Here is an 18,560-nt window from a genome sequence, read left to right on the forward strand (position 1 = left end):
TTCCGCTTTTTCCGTTAAGGAAAAAAATTAATTTTGCATTAAAAATGATCGTTACTTTAATATTTCCTTCAAAGATATTTTGTTCGTTTTTTATATACATTTTTTTTAATAGACGCTTTTCACTATTTTTATGAAATTCTGACATTTTTCATAAATTAAGTCACTACTGATTGTTTGTCCTCCCATTTAGGCCCACATAAAACGGCCAATTTCCATCAAATCAAAATATTCCTCAAAAATTACCCCAAATGGATATTTTATTTTTTCGAAAAAATTGTAAAGTATTCTGGGTTTCAGAAAAACTCCCTTTTTCGAATTTTATATTTTTATACTGAATCTCAAATTTGTTGCCTAAATTGCGCCCCCACTGTATATTTGGCTCTCATTCTGCCCCACACAAAAAGGATGCCCGTGTTAACATCATCTTTTATTGATTTTCTTCTTTTCTTCCTTCGTTCATGCTCCTTTTCTTTTGTGTTCCCAACCAACAATAAATAAATATGAAATATTTCACAGTTATCTTCTCTACGCTTTTTTCTCCAACAGAAAAGTCAGTTTTTCCATCAACTGTTTTTCCATTTCCTTGATAATTTCCTTTATTTTTCATTTCTTTTTTTTCCTTTGCTCTCCATATCATTTCAATTTCTTTGTTTGTTGTTGTTCCACACCAACAGAGATTTGATTATCTGCATTGTAAAGTTGGCAACACTTCCATTGTTGTTGTTGTTCTTGTTGTCGTTTTAACCTTTAACAACAAAAACAAAAGCTCTCCTTGCCACATCATCGTACACATCCTCGCCATCATCGTTTTGTGGTGTCCTTGTTATTCACAAAACATCTGTTTGTTGTAAACTTTTGCTTCCTAACACCAGCCCGCCCGCTCGCCGGCCTTTCATTTGCCGTCTGCCAACAACACTCGTCTACTACAAACACACACACCCACAGAAAAATGGCCGCCTATGCTGCATTCAAACATGTTGAACTTTACAATGTCGGCAAAACCAAGAAGAGGTAAGTTTTTTGAACGTACTACAAATACTATTTACTACCACTACTACACAACATCCATGGTCCTTTAAAGGTCCTTCGGAATTGATGTAATATTTGTTTTGATTTTAATGAAGTTTTAAAGTCGTTTCTGGGAAATATTGACTTAAAGCGAAAGCATTCAAGAGCAGAAGGTTTTATCTCTTGAATAGATTATCCAATAGAATATTGGATCACCTGATGCTTTCCTTAAAGGACCCCTCCCTGGTATAGATAAAATATTCAAGGAGTTTAAGAAATATCTTTTTGACATAAAATACAAATTGTTTCCAAAAGAAAGTGCTTTCATTTCAATTCTATTTTATTGAAATAATTAAAGCGAATGTTTAACATGTGTTTTATTTCCTTTCAATACTTTTGTTATAGACAATAGGCAACAATTTGATGCGGTCATTCGCCTAATATTATTTTGTTTATTTTGCTGTCTTACACCCCCCCCCCCCCGAAAAATTCGATGGACGCAAACCCCTCCCTCCTGCGTCTGTTGCTGTCATTTAACATGACATGGGCTAATAAATTCAAATGAAGATTTTATAGGTTCAATTGCCGGCCAGCTTGACAGACCGTCGAGATAATGACAGTTTTATGGTTAGTCCCTATGCTATCTCTTTACCTACCATCTGTAATAAACTGTTTACAATTGTAACAAAAGTCACAATGTCATGTCAAATGGCTAGAGTAAAACAACACCACCTAATGTTATGTGAGATAATGATTAGATGGTCTATCGGTCATCAACAGCAACAACAACAACACAACAGTGTGTTGTGGTCAGTTATGCATGGAAATTCAACCCCCAAAATGTTGAGTTTTTTTTAATTTTTAATAAAATATTACACCCACCCCCATTAGAGGAGAATGGAGGTGAGTCTAGGTACTACTTTGCATGTATTTATTTCATCAAAATTAATTTTAAAAAGCAGGTAATAGCTAGCTGATAATTTGATGGCTATATGCCATCATGGTGCAGTTATAATTAATCTTCAGCTCTAAAATTACCCCCACCACCACTTTGAAAAAGTCTTTAACAGAAGCCTTATCAAAAAACACCCAACTCACCCCTGGTTACATAACAGCTTTTCTGTGAATGATGATGGTGGTGGTGACTTTAAAACTAGATTCTGGAAATTTCCTTCTAATCGCTTTTCCAACATAAAATTTTTACCTTTTTTAGAAATTTTTTGGGGGATGATCGTGTAATCTCCAAACATTAATTTTTGACATCTGTACACACTTCATAAAAAACTGAAGTTACTCAAACCCAACCCCCTGGAAAATGTTTTATGTGAAAATAAACAGATAAAGCATAACAAATAAATATACGGATTTTCCTCTTTTCCACTTATCTTACATCAGTGGGAGGTAGGTGGTTGTTTATGGCACGCCGTGGTTCTTCAATGAAAACTGGTTCCATTCATCCATTGTGTGCCAGCCATCCCATTTGGCGATTTTTGTGAAAAAGCGAAATGCTGTTAATGATAACTGTTTGAACAGATGACGCATGGTGCGGAATATGCACTCACGCACGCATGTCATTGTTTATCTTTTTTGACTACAACCGGTCTTCCAGAAAAATCTAGAATCCCCCAGTTAAATACATTGTCTTTTGTTGGTATATTCCAATGAGAAAAAATTTGAAAATTGAATTTAGGAAGCCATTCCCAGCAAAAATTTGGGAGTTACATGCGGTTAATGGTATTGTAAACACACTTTCTGCATTAACAGTTGTTGACAAATAATGGGTTATTATACCCTCCGCTTTTACACTTTCAAATGATCAAAAATATGCCTCATCGAAATAATCGTTTTGGACACAAGTATGTTTAAACGAAATCCGTTTCAGACAATTTGGAGTCGGTTTTGCACTGTCTGTCTGACTAATGCGCACGATGACCCTCGTATAAGTCAACCAATTTCGTTCAAACTTTGCACCTATTAATATTGCCAAAATTAGATAAAATTCTTAGATACACCATCGTCCACTTCTTCGACTAACTCTCTCACAAATGTTCAAAAATTTTCGGTAAAATGGTGCGCACAATAACTCTAAGGGTTTTTGTCCAAACTTTGCACATCGTAATATTTCTTCCAGGCATATGTATATTAGGGTCGAATATGGGACTATATCGGTCAACTGGTTGTTTTACCTACCTTCCACACAAAATGTCAATTTTTTTGCAAAAGGGCGGTATAAGACCAGACCTAGGATCATTTTAAAATTGTTTGCAGCAGGTTGTTTTCGTGACCTCTTTTAAGACGGTACATTGTTTTTTTTTTTTTTTTTTTTTGTGGGTACAAGTCCCTGCTTCCTTTGATAATGGCCCAAAAACTCTAACAAACCCTGCCGGCACAAACTAAAATAACTGATGAGTACTATAAGCTACGGATTGAATATCCGATTCGGTCGAAACATCCAAATATGTATAAAGATCTCTGTCTTAAAGATCTGCTATATATAGAAGACCTTTAAATGACTTCTATAGATAGGCCTCAGAAAAATACTCTATAGAGAAAAGACCTCTCAAAAATCTTCAAAAAATATAGAAAACTTTCTCCCATGGATAGAAGGCTTCCTAGAGATCTTCTATAGGTAGAAGACCTCCTAAAGGCAATCTGTAGATAGAAGACCTAGTACAGGCCTTCTATAGATAGCAGACCTCCTAAAAGTCTTCTATAGTTAGAATACCAAGTAAAGGTCTTCTATAGATAAAAAAGTTCTTCTAGATATCTAAATTGTAAAACATGTACCTCCTAATATCGTAAAGGTCTTATGTAGATTCAATAACTCATAAAATTATTCTATAGATAGGCCTCCTAAAGATTCTATAGATAGAAGACCTCGTAAAGGTCTCCTACAGATAGAAGACTAAATAAAGGCCGTATATAGCAATGGATATAGCAATGGATAGATACAGCTCTTCTATAGATGGAACACCTCGTAAAGACCTCCTATGGATCGAAGACCTCGTAAAGATTTTTAATAGATGGGAGACTTCGTAAAGATATTTTATAAAGACCTTCTAAAGGTATCCAATGTATAGAAGGTCTCCTAAAGGTATTCTGTAAAAATAAGACCCTCTGAAATAAGACCCTTGGCCGCATTTAAAAATCTACGCCTTCGGTCGGTGTATGGCCTTAAAAATTCTTTAAAAATCTACGCATTTTGATTTGAGTATGACCTTTAAAAATTCTTTAAAAATCTACGCATTTTGATTTGAGTATGACCTTTAAAAATTCTTTAAAAATCTACGCCTTTCGACCTGAGTATGATCTTTAAAAATCCTTTTTGGCCTGATTATGGCCTTTAAAAAATTCTATAAAAATCAACGGCTTTTGGTCTGATTAAGGCCTTTAAATGTTTAACCCACGCTTTTTGGCCTGAGTATGGCCTATAAAAAAATCTTCAAAAAACCTACGCCTTTTGGCCTGAGTATGGCCTTTAAAAAATTCTTTAAAAATCTACGCCTTTTGGCAGCCTGAGTATGGCCTTTAAAAAATTCTTTAAAAATCTACGCCTTTTGGCAGCCTGAGTATGGCCGTTAAAAAATTCTTTAAAAATCTACGACTTTTGGCGGCCTGAGTATGACCTTCAAAAAAATCTTTAAAAATTCACGCCTTTTGGCCGCAGTATGGCCTTTAAAAAATCTACGCCTTTTGGCCTTTAAAAAATTCTTTAAAAATCAACGGCTTTTGGTCTGAGTAAGGCCTTTAAAAAATTCTTTAAAAATCCACGGGTTTTGGCCTGTGTATGGCCTCTAAAAATTATTTAAAAATCCACAGCTATTGGTCTGAGTATGGCCTTTAAAGTTTTTTAAAAATCTACGCCTTTTGGCTTGTGTATGGCCTTTAAAAACTCTTTAAAAATCTACGCCTTTTTGGCCTGAGTAAGGCCTTTAAATTTTTTAACCCACGCTTTTTGGCCTTAGTATGGCCTTAAAAAAATTCTTTAAAAATCCACGGCTTTTGACCTGTATATGGCCTTTAAAAAACAATTCTTTAAAAATCTACGCCTTATGGCCTGATTATGGTCTTTAAAAAATTATTTAAAAATGCACGGCTTTTGGCCTGTGTATGGCCTTTAAACATTTTTTTTAATTTACGCCTTTTGTCCTGGGTATGGCCTTTAAACAATTCTTTACAAATCCACGACCTTTGACCTGAGTATGTCCTTTAAAAAAATCTTTAAAAATCTACGCCTTTTGACCTGAGTATGATCTTTAAAAATGTTTTAAAAATCCACGCTTCTTGGCCTGAGTATGGCCTTTAAAAATTCTTTAAAAATCCACGCTTTTTGACCTGGTATGGCCTTTTAAAAATTTCTTAAAAAATTTACGCCTTTTTGGCCTGGCTATGGCCTTTAAAAAATTCTTTAAAAAATCTACGCCTTTTGGCCTTTAAAAAATTCTTTAAATGAAATAAGACCCTTGGCCGCATTTAAAAATCTACGCCTTCGGTCGGTGTATGGCCTTAAAAATTCTTTAAAAATCTACGCATTTTGATTTGAGTATGACCTTTAAAAATTCTTTAAAAATCTACGCCTTTCGACCTGAGTATGATCTTTAAAAATCCTTTTTGGCCTGATTATGGCCTTTAAAAAATTCTATAAAAATCAACGGCTTTTGGTCTGATTAAGGCCTTTAAATGTTTAACACACGCTTTTTGGCCTGAGTATGGCCTATAAAAAAATCTTCAAAAAACCTACGCCTTTTGGCCTGAGTATGGCCTTTAAAAAATTCTTTAAAAATCTACGCCTTTTGGCAGCCTGAGTATGGCCTTTAAAAAATTCTTTAAAAATCTACGCCTTTTGGCAGCCTGAGTATGGCCGTTAAAAAATTCTTTAAAAATCTACGACTTTTGGCGGCCTGAGTATGACCTTCAAAAAAATCTTTAAAAATTCACGCCTTTTGGCCGCAGTATGGCCTTTAAAAAATTCTTTAAAAAATCTACGCCTTTTGGCCTTTAAAAAATTCTTTAAAAATCAACGGCTTTTGGTCTGAGTAAGGCCTTTAAAAAAATCTTTAAAAATCAACGGGTTTTGGCCTGTGTATGGCCTCTAAAAATTATTTAAAAATCCACAGCTATTGGTCTGAGTATGGCCTTTAAAGTTTTTTAAAAATCTACGCCTTTTGGCTTGTGTATGGCCTTTAAAAACTCTTTAAAAATCTACGCCTTTTTGGCCTGAGTAAGGCCTTTAAATTTTTTAACCCACGCTTTTTGGCCTTAGTATGGCCTTAAAAAAATTCTTTAAAAATCCACGGCTTTTGACCTGTATATGGCCTTTAAAAAACAATTCTTTAAAAATCTACGCCTTATGGCCTGATTATGGTCTTTAAAAAATTATTTAAAAATGCACGGCTTTTGGCCTGTGTATGGCCTTTAAACATTTTTTTTAATTTACGCCTTTTGTCCTGGGTATGGCCTTTAAACAATTCTTTACAAATCCACGACCTTTGACCTGAGTATGTCCTTTAAAAAAATCTTTAAAAATCTACGCCTTTTGACCTGAGTATGATCTTTAAAAATGTTTTAAAAATCCACGCTTCTTGGCCTGAGTATGGCTTTTAAAAATTCTTTAAAAATCCACGCTTTTTGACCTGGTATGGCCTTTAAAAATTTCTTAAAAAATTTACGCCTTTTTGGCCTGGCTATGGCCTTTAAAAAATTCTTTAAAAATCTACAACTTTTGGCCTGAGTATGGCCTTTCAAAATATTTAAAAAATCCATGGGCTTTGGTCTGTATATGGCCTTTAAAAAAATCGTTAAAAATCTACGCCTTATGGCCTGATTATGGTCTTTAAAAAATTATTTAAAAATGCGCGGCTTTTGGCCTGTGTATGGCCTTTAAACAATTTTTTTTTAATTTACGCATTTTGTCCTGAGTATGGCCTTTAAAAAACTCTTTAAAAATCTACGCCTTTTTGACCTCAGTAAGGCCTTTAAAAAATTAAAAAATTCCCCGGATTTTGGCCTGTGTATGGCCTTAAATTTTTTTTTTTAAAAATCCCCTGCTTTTGGCCTGTGTATGGCCTTTAAACATTTTTTTTAATTTACGCCTTTTGTCCTGGGTATGGCCTTTAAACAATTCTTTACAAATCCACCACATTTGACCTGAGTATGTCCTTTAAAAAATCTTTAAAAATCTACGCCTTTTGACCTGAGTATGATCTTTAAAAATGTTTTAAAAATCCACGCTTCTTGGCCTGAGTATGGCCTTTAAAAATTCTTTAAAAATCCACGCTTTTTGACCTGGGTATGGCCTTTAAAAATTTCTTAAAAAATTTAGGCCTTTTTGGCCTGGCTATGGCCTTTAAAAAATTCTTTAAAAATCTACACCTTTTGGCCTGAGTATGGCCTTTCAAAATATTTAAAAAATCCACGGGCTTTGGCCTGTATATGGCCTTTAAAAATCGTTAAAAATCTACGCCTTATGGCCTGATTATGGTCTTTAAAAAATTATTTAAAAATGCACGGCTTTTGGCCTGTGTATGGCCTTTAAACAATTTTTTTTTAATTTACGCCTTTTGTCCTGAGTATGGCCTTTAAACAATTCTTTACAAATCCACGACCTTTGACCTGAGTATGTCCTTTAAAAAAAAATCTTTAAAAATCTACGCCTTTTGACCTGAGTATGATCTTTAAAAATGTTTTAAAAATCAACGCTTCTTGGCCTGAGTATGGCCTTTAAAAATTCATTAAAAATTCACGCTTTTTGACCTGGGTATGACCTTTAAAAAAATCTTTAAAATTTTACGCCTTTTGACCTGAGTATGGCCTTTAAAAAATCTTTTAAAATCTAAGCCTTTTTGGCCTGAGTATGGCCTTTAAAAAATTATTTAAAATTCCACGGGTTTTGGCCTGTGTATGGCCTCTAAAAAATTATTAAAAAATCCACAGCTTTTGGTGTGAGTATGGCCTTCAAAATTTTTTAAAAATCTACGCCTTTTGGCCTTTGTATGGCCTTTAAAAATCTACGCCTTTTTGGCCTGAGTAAGGCTTTAATTTTTTTAACCCACGCTTTTTTGGCCTTAGTATGGCCTTAAAAAAATTCTTTAAAAATCCACGGCTTTTGGCCTGTATATGCCCTTTAAAAAATTCTTTAAAAATCTACGACTTATGGCTGATTACGGTCTTTAAAAAATTATTTAAAATTACACGGCTTTTGGCCCGTGTATGGCCTTTAAACAATTTTTTTTTTAATTTACGCCTTTTGTCCTGAGTATGGCCTTTAAAAAATTCTTTACAAATCCACGCTTTTTGACCTGGGTATGGCCTTTAAACAAATCTTTAAAAATTTACGCCTTTTGACCTGAATATGATCTTTAAAAGTGTTTTAAAAATCCACGCTTCTTGGCCTGAGTATGCCCTTTAAAAATCCACGCTTTTTGTCCTGGGTAGGGCCTTTAAAAAATTCTTTAAAAATTTACGCCTTTTGATCTGAGTATGGCCTTTAAAAAAATCTTTTAAAATCTACGCCTTTTTGGCCTGACTATGACCTTTACAAAATATTTAAAAAATCTAGGGGTTTTGGCCTGTGTATGGCTTCTAAAAAAATTATTTAAAAATCCACAGCTTTTGGTCTGAGTATGGCCTTTAATTTTTTTTAAAAATCTACGCCTTTTGGCCTGTGAATGACCTTTAAAAAACACTTTAAAAATCTACGCCTTTTTGGCCTAAGTAAGGCCCGGATTTTGGCCTGTGTATGGCCTTAAAATTTTTTTAAAAAATCCCCGTCTTTTGGCCTGTGTATGGCCTTTAAAAAATTATTTAAAAATCAAGGGCTTTTGGCCTGAGTGTGGCCTTTAAAATTTCTTTAAAAATCCATGTTTTTTGTCCTGAGTATGGCCTTTAAAAAGTTCTTTAAAAATCAACGCTTTTTGGCCCGAGTATGGCCTTAAAAATCCTTAAAAATCAACGGCTTTTGGCCTGAGTATGGCCTTTAAAAATTCTTTAAAAATCCACGGCTTTTGGCCTGTGTATGGCTTTAAACAATTTTTTAAAAATATAAGCCTTTTGGCCTGAGTATGGCCTTTAAAAAATTCTTTAAAAATCTACGCCTTTTGACCTGAGTATGGTCTTTAAAAATTTACGCATTTTTGGCCTAAGTATGGCCTTAAAAATCTTAAAAAATCAACGGCTTTTGGCCTGAGTAAGGCCTTTAAATTTTTTAACCCACGCTTTTTGGCCTGAGTATGGCCTTTAAAAATTCTTTAAAAATCTACGCCTTTTTGGCCTGAGTATGGCCTTCAAAAATTCTTTAAAAATCCACGGCTTTGGCCTGAATATGGCCTTTCTAAATATATGTACAAGACCTCTTTTGGTCATCTATGGGTGGAAGACCTCCTTAGATCGGCCTTCGATCGTAACGGCCTTCTGTAAATAGAAGACCTCCTACATTTATTTTCTTGATAGAAAGCATCCTACTGGTCGACTCTAGATAGAAGACCTCATACACTTCTTTATAGAAAGAACCCCTTCTAAAGATCTTAAGATTGACGTCCCCTTATACTGTTTCAGATATAAAAAGAAGACCTAGCGTATGTCTTCTAAAAGTAGAAGACCTCCTAAAGTCTTTAGAAGTTAACCTAAAGACCTTAGAGGTCTAAAAGAGTATGGGGTCTAAAAGTCTTATTTAGATAGAAGACCTCGTAAAGATCGTGTGTATATAGGAAACAGGAACTTCTAAGGGTATTCTATGAATAGAAGACCTCCTCGATTGAAGGTCTGCTAAAGATCTTTTATTGTGCACTCACACCTTAAAAAGGACACTCAACAAATATATGATCTCCTAAAGGTCATATGTAGAGAGAAGACCTCCTAAATATATTCTGTATGTGGAAGACCTCAAAAGGCCTTCTAAACATGGTAGACATTCTAAAGCTCTTGTATACACAGAAAGAAGACCCCCGTCAAGGTCTTGTGTAGATAGAAGATCTCGTAAAAGTCCTGTGTAGGTAGAAGACCTAAAAAGGTCTTCTATAAATAGCAGACCTCCTAAATGTCTTTTATCGACAGAAGCTTCTTACAATAGGCAATTTCATTAAGAAAGATACTGAAGCCAACATTTTCAGTTATTGCCCAAAAATTACCTCGCTATTACCTCGTGGTTATAATATCTTTCCCATTCATTCATAGTTTATTGTTTCTTGTCAAATTTATGATGTGTTGAAATTTGTATTGGACCAATACCATGCAATTTTCAAGCGATTAATTATATTTGATTAAATTATATATTTTTGTTTGGAAAGAAACTAATCAAAACTTGAAGGCGAAAAAAAGAAACAACTCCAAGATGAATGATTATTGTTAGCTATGTATGAATGAATGAACGCAGGTACACTACCAACAGCATCTGGCCTCATGTATGGAACCAAAGTCTCTCTCTGATATTAATTACACTCCTTCCTCTGTGGCAAAGAAACAAAAAAACATGTAGCAATTTTCTGGCTGTCGCTTCATATCAAATGATTGCAGCAACGGCAGCAAAATCAAGATCGCATCTTTACTCCTGCGGTCCAAGTGGCGGTATGACTTTTTTATTGGCGTTGTAGCGTCGCTTGTAAATCGAAATAAATTTATTATGATTTTTTTTATGAAAATTTACAACACAATAAATGTTATTTATACAAGTTGTAATAAACAAATGGACGGACAGACAGACAGACGGTGCCGCAGCAAAAAAAAAATCAGCAACAATTTAACGATTATAGATTTTTCTCGGTTATGCGATTTTCTATTTTTTTCTGAATTATTTTCCAGGTTTTCGTTGGCGTAAAGAAAATGCAATCGTTGTGATCATACAGTGGAACGTGATTAAAAATAAATCAAGTCAGAATTTGAAAGCAACAGAACAGTTTCGCGGTAGCTTATTATGTAAAAAATTACCTCAAAAATTTTCTTTTGAAATTTTCTTTTGAAATTTTCCAAAATAATTGGCTAAAGATTGATTAATAATGGTTGATAATGAAAATGGTAGAAAATCGTTTGAGACCCACCTGTCAGATTTTTGAGGCCATGTCCCACTGTATTAATAATGATACGTTTCCTTCCACGCACACACTCAACACAACATGCCTGATTTGCTAAACAACGTTGTAGACATGTTTGTCGTGTTGTGGCAATTAAATTAAGTTTTTTTTTCTTTCGTCTTTTTGCCACTGATTTGTGATATTGACTCTTGATAGGGTGGCGGTGTGTGCCGTCCCGACGCCTGTTTGCTTTGGCGAACCTGCCATGCAATGTCTGGCTTTCAAACATAGTTTTGTTTTTAGTGGTGGTTTATTCATAATTTCGGTCATATATTTGCAGTCCTCCTCCTCCTCTGTGGTCTAACCCATCATTACTATTGCTGTGGAGCAAACTTTGTCCTGTTATTGTCACCAACAATGTCAATGGAAATATGTTCGGATATCCGTTAAAAAGTTCAAAACCAAAATGGCAACAAATTCAAAATATTATGAACATAAATTTTCCTAAGGAATGTTGCTAATAAAATGTACCTTAAAGTGTAATGAACATTTACAATGTCCAACTGTGCTAAGGACGAAAGCATTAATGTTTTTCTTTGTAAAGGTAGAAGAAGAATCTCTTAGGGGGGTTACCTACGTTTAGAGAAACAGTGTGGGTCAGAGCAGAGGGCATTATTTACTGAAGGTATTCTAAATATGGATATACCTCCCAAAAGGACTTCTATGGGTAAGAGCTTCAAAGGTTTTTCTAAACACAGAAGACCTCCTTTGGTTATTTCTTTTAAAGGTCTTATATATGAAGAAAATACCTCCTAAAAGCCTTATTATACCATCAGCCTTTAGGCTAGAAAGGGTATATTCACTTTCATACGGGCAAAATGTGCCTCATCGAAATAATGGTTTTAGACCCCAAGTATGTTTGGACGAAATGTGTTTCAGACAATTTGGAGTTGATTTAGCAATGTCCGTCCGTCTGTCTGGCTGGCTGGCTGGTGCTCATGATAACTCTCGAACGGATGAACCGATTCGGGTCAAATTTTTGGCTTTCATAATTTTTTGTCCTAACTTAGTTTAAGTTCGAAGATGAGCTATATCGGTCCACTCCTTCCGGTACCTCCCCCACAAAAGTTCCAAAATGTTCCGAAAATTTGTGGGCATGATAACTCTTAAAGGGAGTAACCGATTTGGTCTATACTTTGCACATCGTGAAATTTCTACCAGACAATATGGACTCAATCGGCCCACTCCTTCGGGTACCTCCCACACAAAATTTCGGATATTTTCAGTTTAGGACCTGCTCTCGAATCGCTTTGATTTTTGTTGCGACAACTTGTATTCACTTCTTCCCATACGAAGGTACAAGTTTCATCAGGGGCAAGTCCATACTTCCTGAGAAAATGGCCGGAAAGGTGCAAAAAGCCCCTATGACACCTTGTGTTGTGGTTGGGGCGCAAGATAACTCTCGAACGGATCTGTCGATTCGGTCCAAAATTTGGCCTTCGTAATATTTTATCAAAACATAGTTTAAATTCGAAGATGGGCTATATCGGTCCACTCCTTCAGATACCTCCCCCACAAAACTTCAAAAATTTTCGGAGAAATTTTCCGCACGATAACTCTTGAAGGGAGTGACCTTCCTAATATATCTACCAGATATAGACATCCTAATATATCTACCAGATATAGATCACGTTCGAATTTGGACTATATTTGTCTACTCCTTCTGGTACCTCTCACACAAAATTTCAGATAAGTTCACTGTAAGACCTGCTCTCGAATCACTTTGATTTTTGTTGAAGCGATTTGCATTCGCTACCACCATTACGGCGGTAAAAGTTTTTGCCGGGGCATATTTCTTGGGAAAACATCCCGAAAGGTGTAAAAACCCCTATGTCACCATATGTGGCGGTCGGAGAGCACGATAACTCTCGAACTGTTCAATCGATTTGGTCCAACGTTTGGTCTTCGTCATAGTATATCCAAACTTAGTCTCATGGGCAATACCGGTCCAAAACTTTCGGTACATCTCCCCAATATTTAAAAAATGTCACTAAAATGCTAGGACGATATCACTTGAATGGTGCAACCAATTTGGTCCAAACTTTGGATCTCCATGTTTTTATCGGCAATGGCACCAATTCATTCATATTAGTTCAATAATATGGGACCTACTGTTTATCGCCGAGTCCGAACGGCGTGCCTTACGACCTCACTTGTAGAGAAGTTTTACATGGCTTTAATACTGAGGAAATGTCGCCAACATTACTGAGGAGTATTTTGCCACCCTTGAACATTTTGATGTTGCCTGGTCTGGGAATCGAACCGCAGACCATCTGAGTGCAAGGCGGGCGTGGATACCACTGCACCACAGTGACAGCCAAAGGTCTTCTACTGATAAAAAAACTCTCTGGAAGGCCTTCTATATAGTAAAAACCTCCTAAATGTCTTGGACAGATAAGACCTAAAGATAGAAGAAATCGTAAACGTTTTCTATGGATAGAAAACTTATTTGTACAGCTAATATACCTCCCAAAGGTCCTCAATAGCTAGAATAAGTCCTCATATAGGTCTTGAATAGATAGGATACCTCCTAACGGCCGCCAGTTCGTATAAGACCACAAAACCCCTTTTAATGATAGAAAACACCTCCTTAAGACATTCAGTAGATAGAATGCCTATTGAAGGTCTTCTAAAAATAACAGGTCAACTCCACATGGAAGGCCTCATAAAGGATTCTAAAGACAGAATACCTCTGAAAAGTCTTCTACAGTTAGAAGGCTTCATAAAGGTCTTCTGTAGATAGGAACCCCAAAAAAGTTTTCTAAAGATAGAAGTCCTCCCAAAGGTCTTCCATACATAGAAGACCTCACAAAGGTCAGAAGATCTCATAAAGGGCTTCCATAGATAGGAGACCTCATGAAGGTCTTCTATAGATAGGAGTCCGCATGGAAATTGTCTAAAGATAGAAGGCGCCATAATGGCATACATAGAATAAATCATAAAGGTCTTCTATACGTAGAAGATCTGACAAAGGTCTTCTATACATAGAAGTCTTCATAAAGATCTTCTGTTGATAGGAGACCTCATAAAGGTCTTGTATAGATAGAAGACCCCATGCATCTCTTCTATAGATCAAAGATCTCCTAAAGATCTTCTATATATGGAAAGATAGGTTTTCTATGGATTAAAGATCTCATAAGGATATACCTAGAATATCTTTTAAAAGACTTCTATAGATAGAAGACCCTATAAAGGTTTTCTAAAGTTAGAAGACCTCCTTAATAACTTCTACAGATAGAAGACCTCCTAAATAACTTCTACAGATAGAAGACCCCATACAGGTCTTCTACACATGGAAGACCTCCTAAAGGTTTTCTACAGTTAGAAGACCTCACAAAGGTCTCCTACAGATAGAGAACCCCATACAGGTCTTCTGCACATAGAAGACCTCATAAAGGTCTTCAATATATAGGAGAGCTCATAAAGGTATTCTGCACATAGAAGACCTCATAAAGGTCCTTCTACAGATAGAAAGTGTCATAAAGGTATTCTATAGATAGAAGACCTTATAAAGCTTTGCTAAAAATTGAGGACCTCCTAAAGGTCTACTTCAGATAGAAGACCTCATAAATGTCTTCTGTATAGGAGACCGCATATAAATCTCCTATAAATTGAACATCTCATAAATGTCTTCTATACATAGAAGTCCTTATTAAGGTCTGGTATAGATAGAAGACCCCATAAATCTCCTCTATAGATCGCAGATCTCCTAAAGGTCTTCTATATATCTCATAAAGATCTTGTATACCTAGATGGCCTCATAAAGGTCTTCCACACGCAGAGAAGAGATGTTGAAGATTTGATATTAAAAATTTGAAAATACATATTGTTGTTTCAACCATATACAGTTTGACAAGTAATTGTTTTCAAACTGAGAAAACGAACACTTTTCATGCATTAATTACTAAAAAATTACAAATAGTTGTGATAAAAATGTCGGGTTTTTTGCAAAAATTAGTTGGTCGACTTATTTAAGACCAAATTGAATGAATAAATAAAATATTAACCCGCTTAGTTCAACAATAATAACCAAAAGAATAATTAACATGTAATGCAAGGTGCCAAGAAAATGTTTTCAAAATGTAATTAAGGTTCAAAAATACCCCATGTTTTCGGTAAATGCTTAAAAATAATGACATTTTACGAATTTCATTCTTAACAAGGATTAGTTGCTAACAAGTATCAGCAATATTAGGCATGGGATATCCCCACTAAGAGGGTTACCATATGGACCAAGGGGGTATCAGATCATATTGCATGTAAACAATGTCCTATAGGTCTCAAGCCGAGAATATCTAAAAACTAAGACGTTTTATGAGTATTTTGGTTTACCAAAATGGTATGACAATCAATTACAATGAATATTTCCTACAGCAGAACTCGATCAGGGGGATGCCAGATCGACTAAAAATGTACGAGGTCTTAATAACAGTAAACTGGGCCTCCTAGGCCCACAATTAGATCTTAAAAGTGGTTTATTTAACTGAAATTTAATTTAGGGATAAGGATATTCACTAAAACAAACCAAAATATAACCAAGAAGTACAAAAATCGGTTAGAAATTCATATGGAAGATATTGCTAAATTATACTGAGCTTGCTTTAGACATCCAATTTTATCTACTAAGTCAGATTGAGGAATTCCCGTAAGTTTTTTGGCTTTGTTGGTATACCATGGTAACACTGTAGCATTATTTCCCCGTCACTTAGAAATTTTTGTCACAGTATTACTTCACTGTACACAAAATGTCTCCAGTTGGTCATAGTAAGCATTTGCGAAAATTGTAGAAATCTGTACCCCACAAATTTCTATGGAATATTAGTCTCCAAATGTGTTATTTTCGACTGTTTCATGAAATATTCGTATCTCTTAATAAATTTTGAGTTGAATGAACCACTTGTAGACTGTGGTTGTGGGCCTAGTTGGTCCCTTCTACGGTTAACAAGACATGGTACTATTTTAGTCGATCTGGCAACCCTCCTGATCGAGCTATTCTGTATACAATATTTATTGTAATTGATGGAAGTCCATCCTGGTGAACTAAAAATACTCATAAAATGTCTTAGTTTTCAGATATTCCCGGTTTGAGACCTATAGGACATCGTTTACATGTAATACGATCTGGTACCCCCTTGGTCCATATGGTAACCCTCTTAGTGGGGATATTCCATGCCTAATATTGTTGATACCTGTTAGCAACTAATCCTTGTTAAGAATAAAATTCATAAAATGCCATGATTTTTAAGTATTTACAGGAAAAATGGGGTGTTTTGGAACCTCAATTACATATTGAAAACATTTTCTTGGCACATTGCATTACATGTTAATTATTCTTTTGGTTATTATTGTTGAACTAAGCGGGTTAATTTTTTATTTATCCATTCATTTGGGTCTTAAATAAGTCGACCAACTAATTTTTGCAAAAAACCCGACATTTTTATCACAACTATTTGTCATTTTTTAGTAATTAATGCATGAAAAGTGTTCGTTTTCTCAGTTTGAAAACAATTACTTGTCAAACTGTATTTTGTGTCAGAAAACATAATGGCACAATATATATGGTTGCACCAGTAATATATATTTTCAGATTTTTAAAATACACTATTTTGTAGAGTTGAGTAATCTAGTTCCTAGTTCCTTGTACTAGTTCCAAAACGTATGAAATATAACGTGTGATAGTAAGTATACGCAGTTTGTTCAAAGAAATGTTCTCCATTGGAACTGCGAAGTGAACGAGATAGTTCCATATAGTTCCTTTGGCACAACTCTACTATTTTGCTCATCAAATATGATTGCTGCTACAATATCTCTTCTTCTCTGCGTGTATAGACAGAAGATCTCGTAAAGCTATTCTATAGACGGAAGACCTTATAGAGATTTTCTAAAGATAGAATATCTTCTAAAGATCCTATCCACAGGTATTCTATAAAAAAGAGACCTCGTAAAAATGCTCTATAGAAAGAACACCTCCTAAAGGGTTTTAACAGATAGAAGATTTGCGAAAGGTCTTCTATGGACAGGAGATATTATAAAGTTCTTATTAATATAACATCTCATACATATCTCCTAGAGATTTTCTACAGGAAGGAGATTTCCTACAGAATACCTCATAAAAGTCTTCTAAAAATAGAAGACCTCCTAAAGATCTACAGATAGAAGACTTCCTATATAGTAGAATCTCGAAAATTCGTAATCCAAGGGACATGCCATTTTATATTTTATACGAATTGTCAAGGTTTTCGATTTAGCGAGGTTAAAATGCGAAGGAAATGACTTCAAGGGACCTACAGTTTATACGAATTATCGAGATTTTCGATTTATCGACGTACGAATTATAGCGATTCTACTGTGTATACATAGAGGACCTCATAAAGGTCTTCTGTAAGTAGAAGATCTCATAAAGGTCTTCTTTAGATAGAAGATCTCACAAAATAGTCTTCTATAGATAGGAGACCTCATAAAGGTGTTCTATAGATCAAAGACTTCCTAAAGGTTTTCTATAAATAAGATACCATCTATTGATATTCAAAAGATGCGGCCTTATAGGGATCTTCTATATATGGAAAAGTCTACTAAAAGTCTTCTATAGATGGAAGACATCCTTAAGGTCTTCTACACAGCAAAAAAATCGGCGATAAAAAATTATCATATTTATGAAATTCGATAAAATTATTTGATACAATAAAATTTTAATATTGACTAAAATATTTATCGATTTTTTTTATATTGAACTGATAAAATATTTCAAATATTGACAATCAAAATGTGGAATATTTTGATAAATATTTTTGTCAATAGGTGAAATATTTTATCATTTGTATTTTTACTTTGTGATCAAATAATTTTAGTGAATTTTGTCAATATGACAATTTTTTTATCGCCGGAAAATCGATAAATGTTTGATTGAATCTTTAAATTTTATTATCAAATGGCTAAAAATTTTTTCTATATATAGACAGAGACCAACCTAAAGGTCTTTTAAAAATAGAAGACCTCTTAAATGTCTTAAGGTCGTCTATGCTTACGGCATTTAAATCCATAGAGGCTTAAGTTGTTGTGTCTCTGTACATAATGTGAATCCCCCTCTTAAAAAAACAATAACCAAATAATTGATAACTGCTTGTTGAACATAAGGGATTAAAATCAATAACAATCATAGAGCTATTCCGATGCCCCCTTCCTTTCTAACAGGTTTATGAAGGAAATATTCGGCAAATAAATGTCGTTCATCATTCATATTCGACAATCATAATTTATTGTATTTTTTGGAAAATTGCTGATAATGGGCCATGAACACGTTTTGTGGTTGTCGTTTTTCCTTGTCATATCCGCCAAATCTATGTCAGTCATGATGATGATGATGAGTTTTGTTCCGATTTCATTTTGGTGTTTTCCTAGTTGTCATGGTGAAAATAACAGAGAAAACAGTGAATGAAATCAGAAAAAACAATAAAAATTAGAAATTCGTGATGGAATATTTAAATAAAT

General features: G+C 34.7%; 1 protein-coding gene across 12 annotated transcripts in view; it reads left to right on the forward strand.

Moving 5' to 3' along the window:
- Positions 1-18,560, forward strand: part of Jupiter (microtubule-associated protein Jupiter) — a 363,629-nt gene that overhangs the window by 233,783 nt on the left and 111,286 nt on the right. For 6 of the 12 annotated variants that reach the window (XM_073969953.1, XM_073969898.1, XM_073969938.1 and 3 more), the window contains exon 2: positions 675-1,011. The exons of the other annotated variants lie outside the window; for them this stretch is intronic. In XM_073969953.1, the coding sequence (XP_073826054.1) occupies positions 950-1,011 (62 nt within the window). In that variant the 5' untranslated portion in view covers positions 675-949. The remainder of the gene's footprint in view (positions 1-674; positions 1,012-18,560) is intronic. 12 annotated transcript variants of the gene reach the window in all.

The sequence above is a fragment of the Musca autumnalis genome, unplaced genomic scaffold (genome assembly GCF_047663935.1).
Source record: "Musca autumnalis isolate F117 unplaced genomic scaffold, ASM4766393v1 scaffold_1, whole genome shotgun sequence".
NCBI classification, from domain to species: Eukaryota; Metazoa; Arthropoda; class Insecta; order Diptera; family Muscidae; genus Musca; species Musca autumnalis.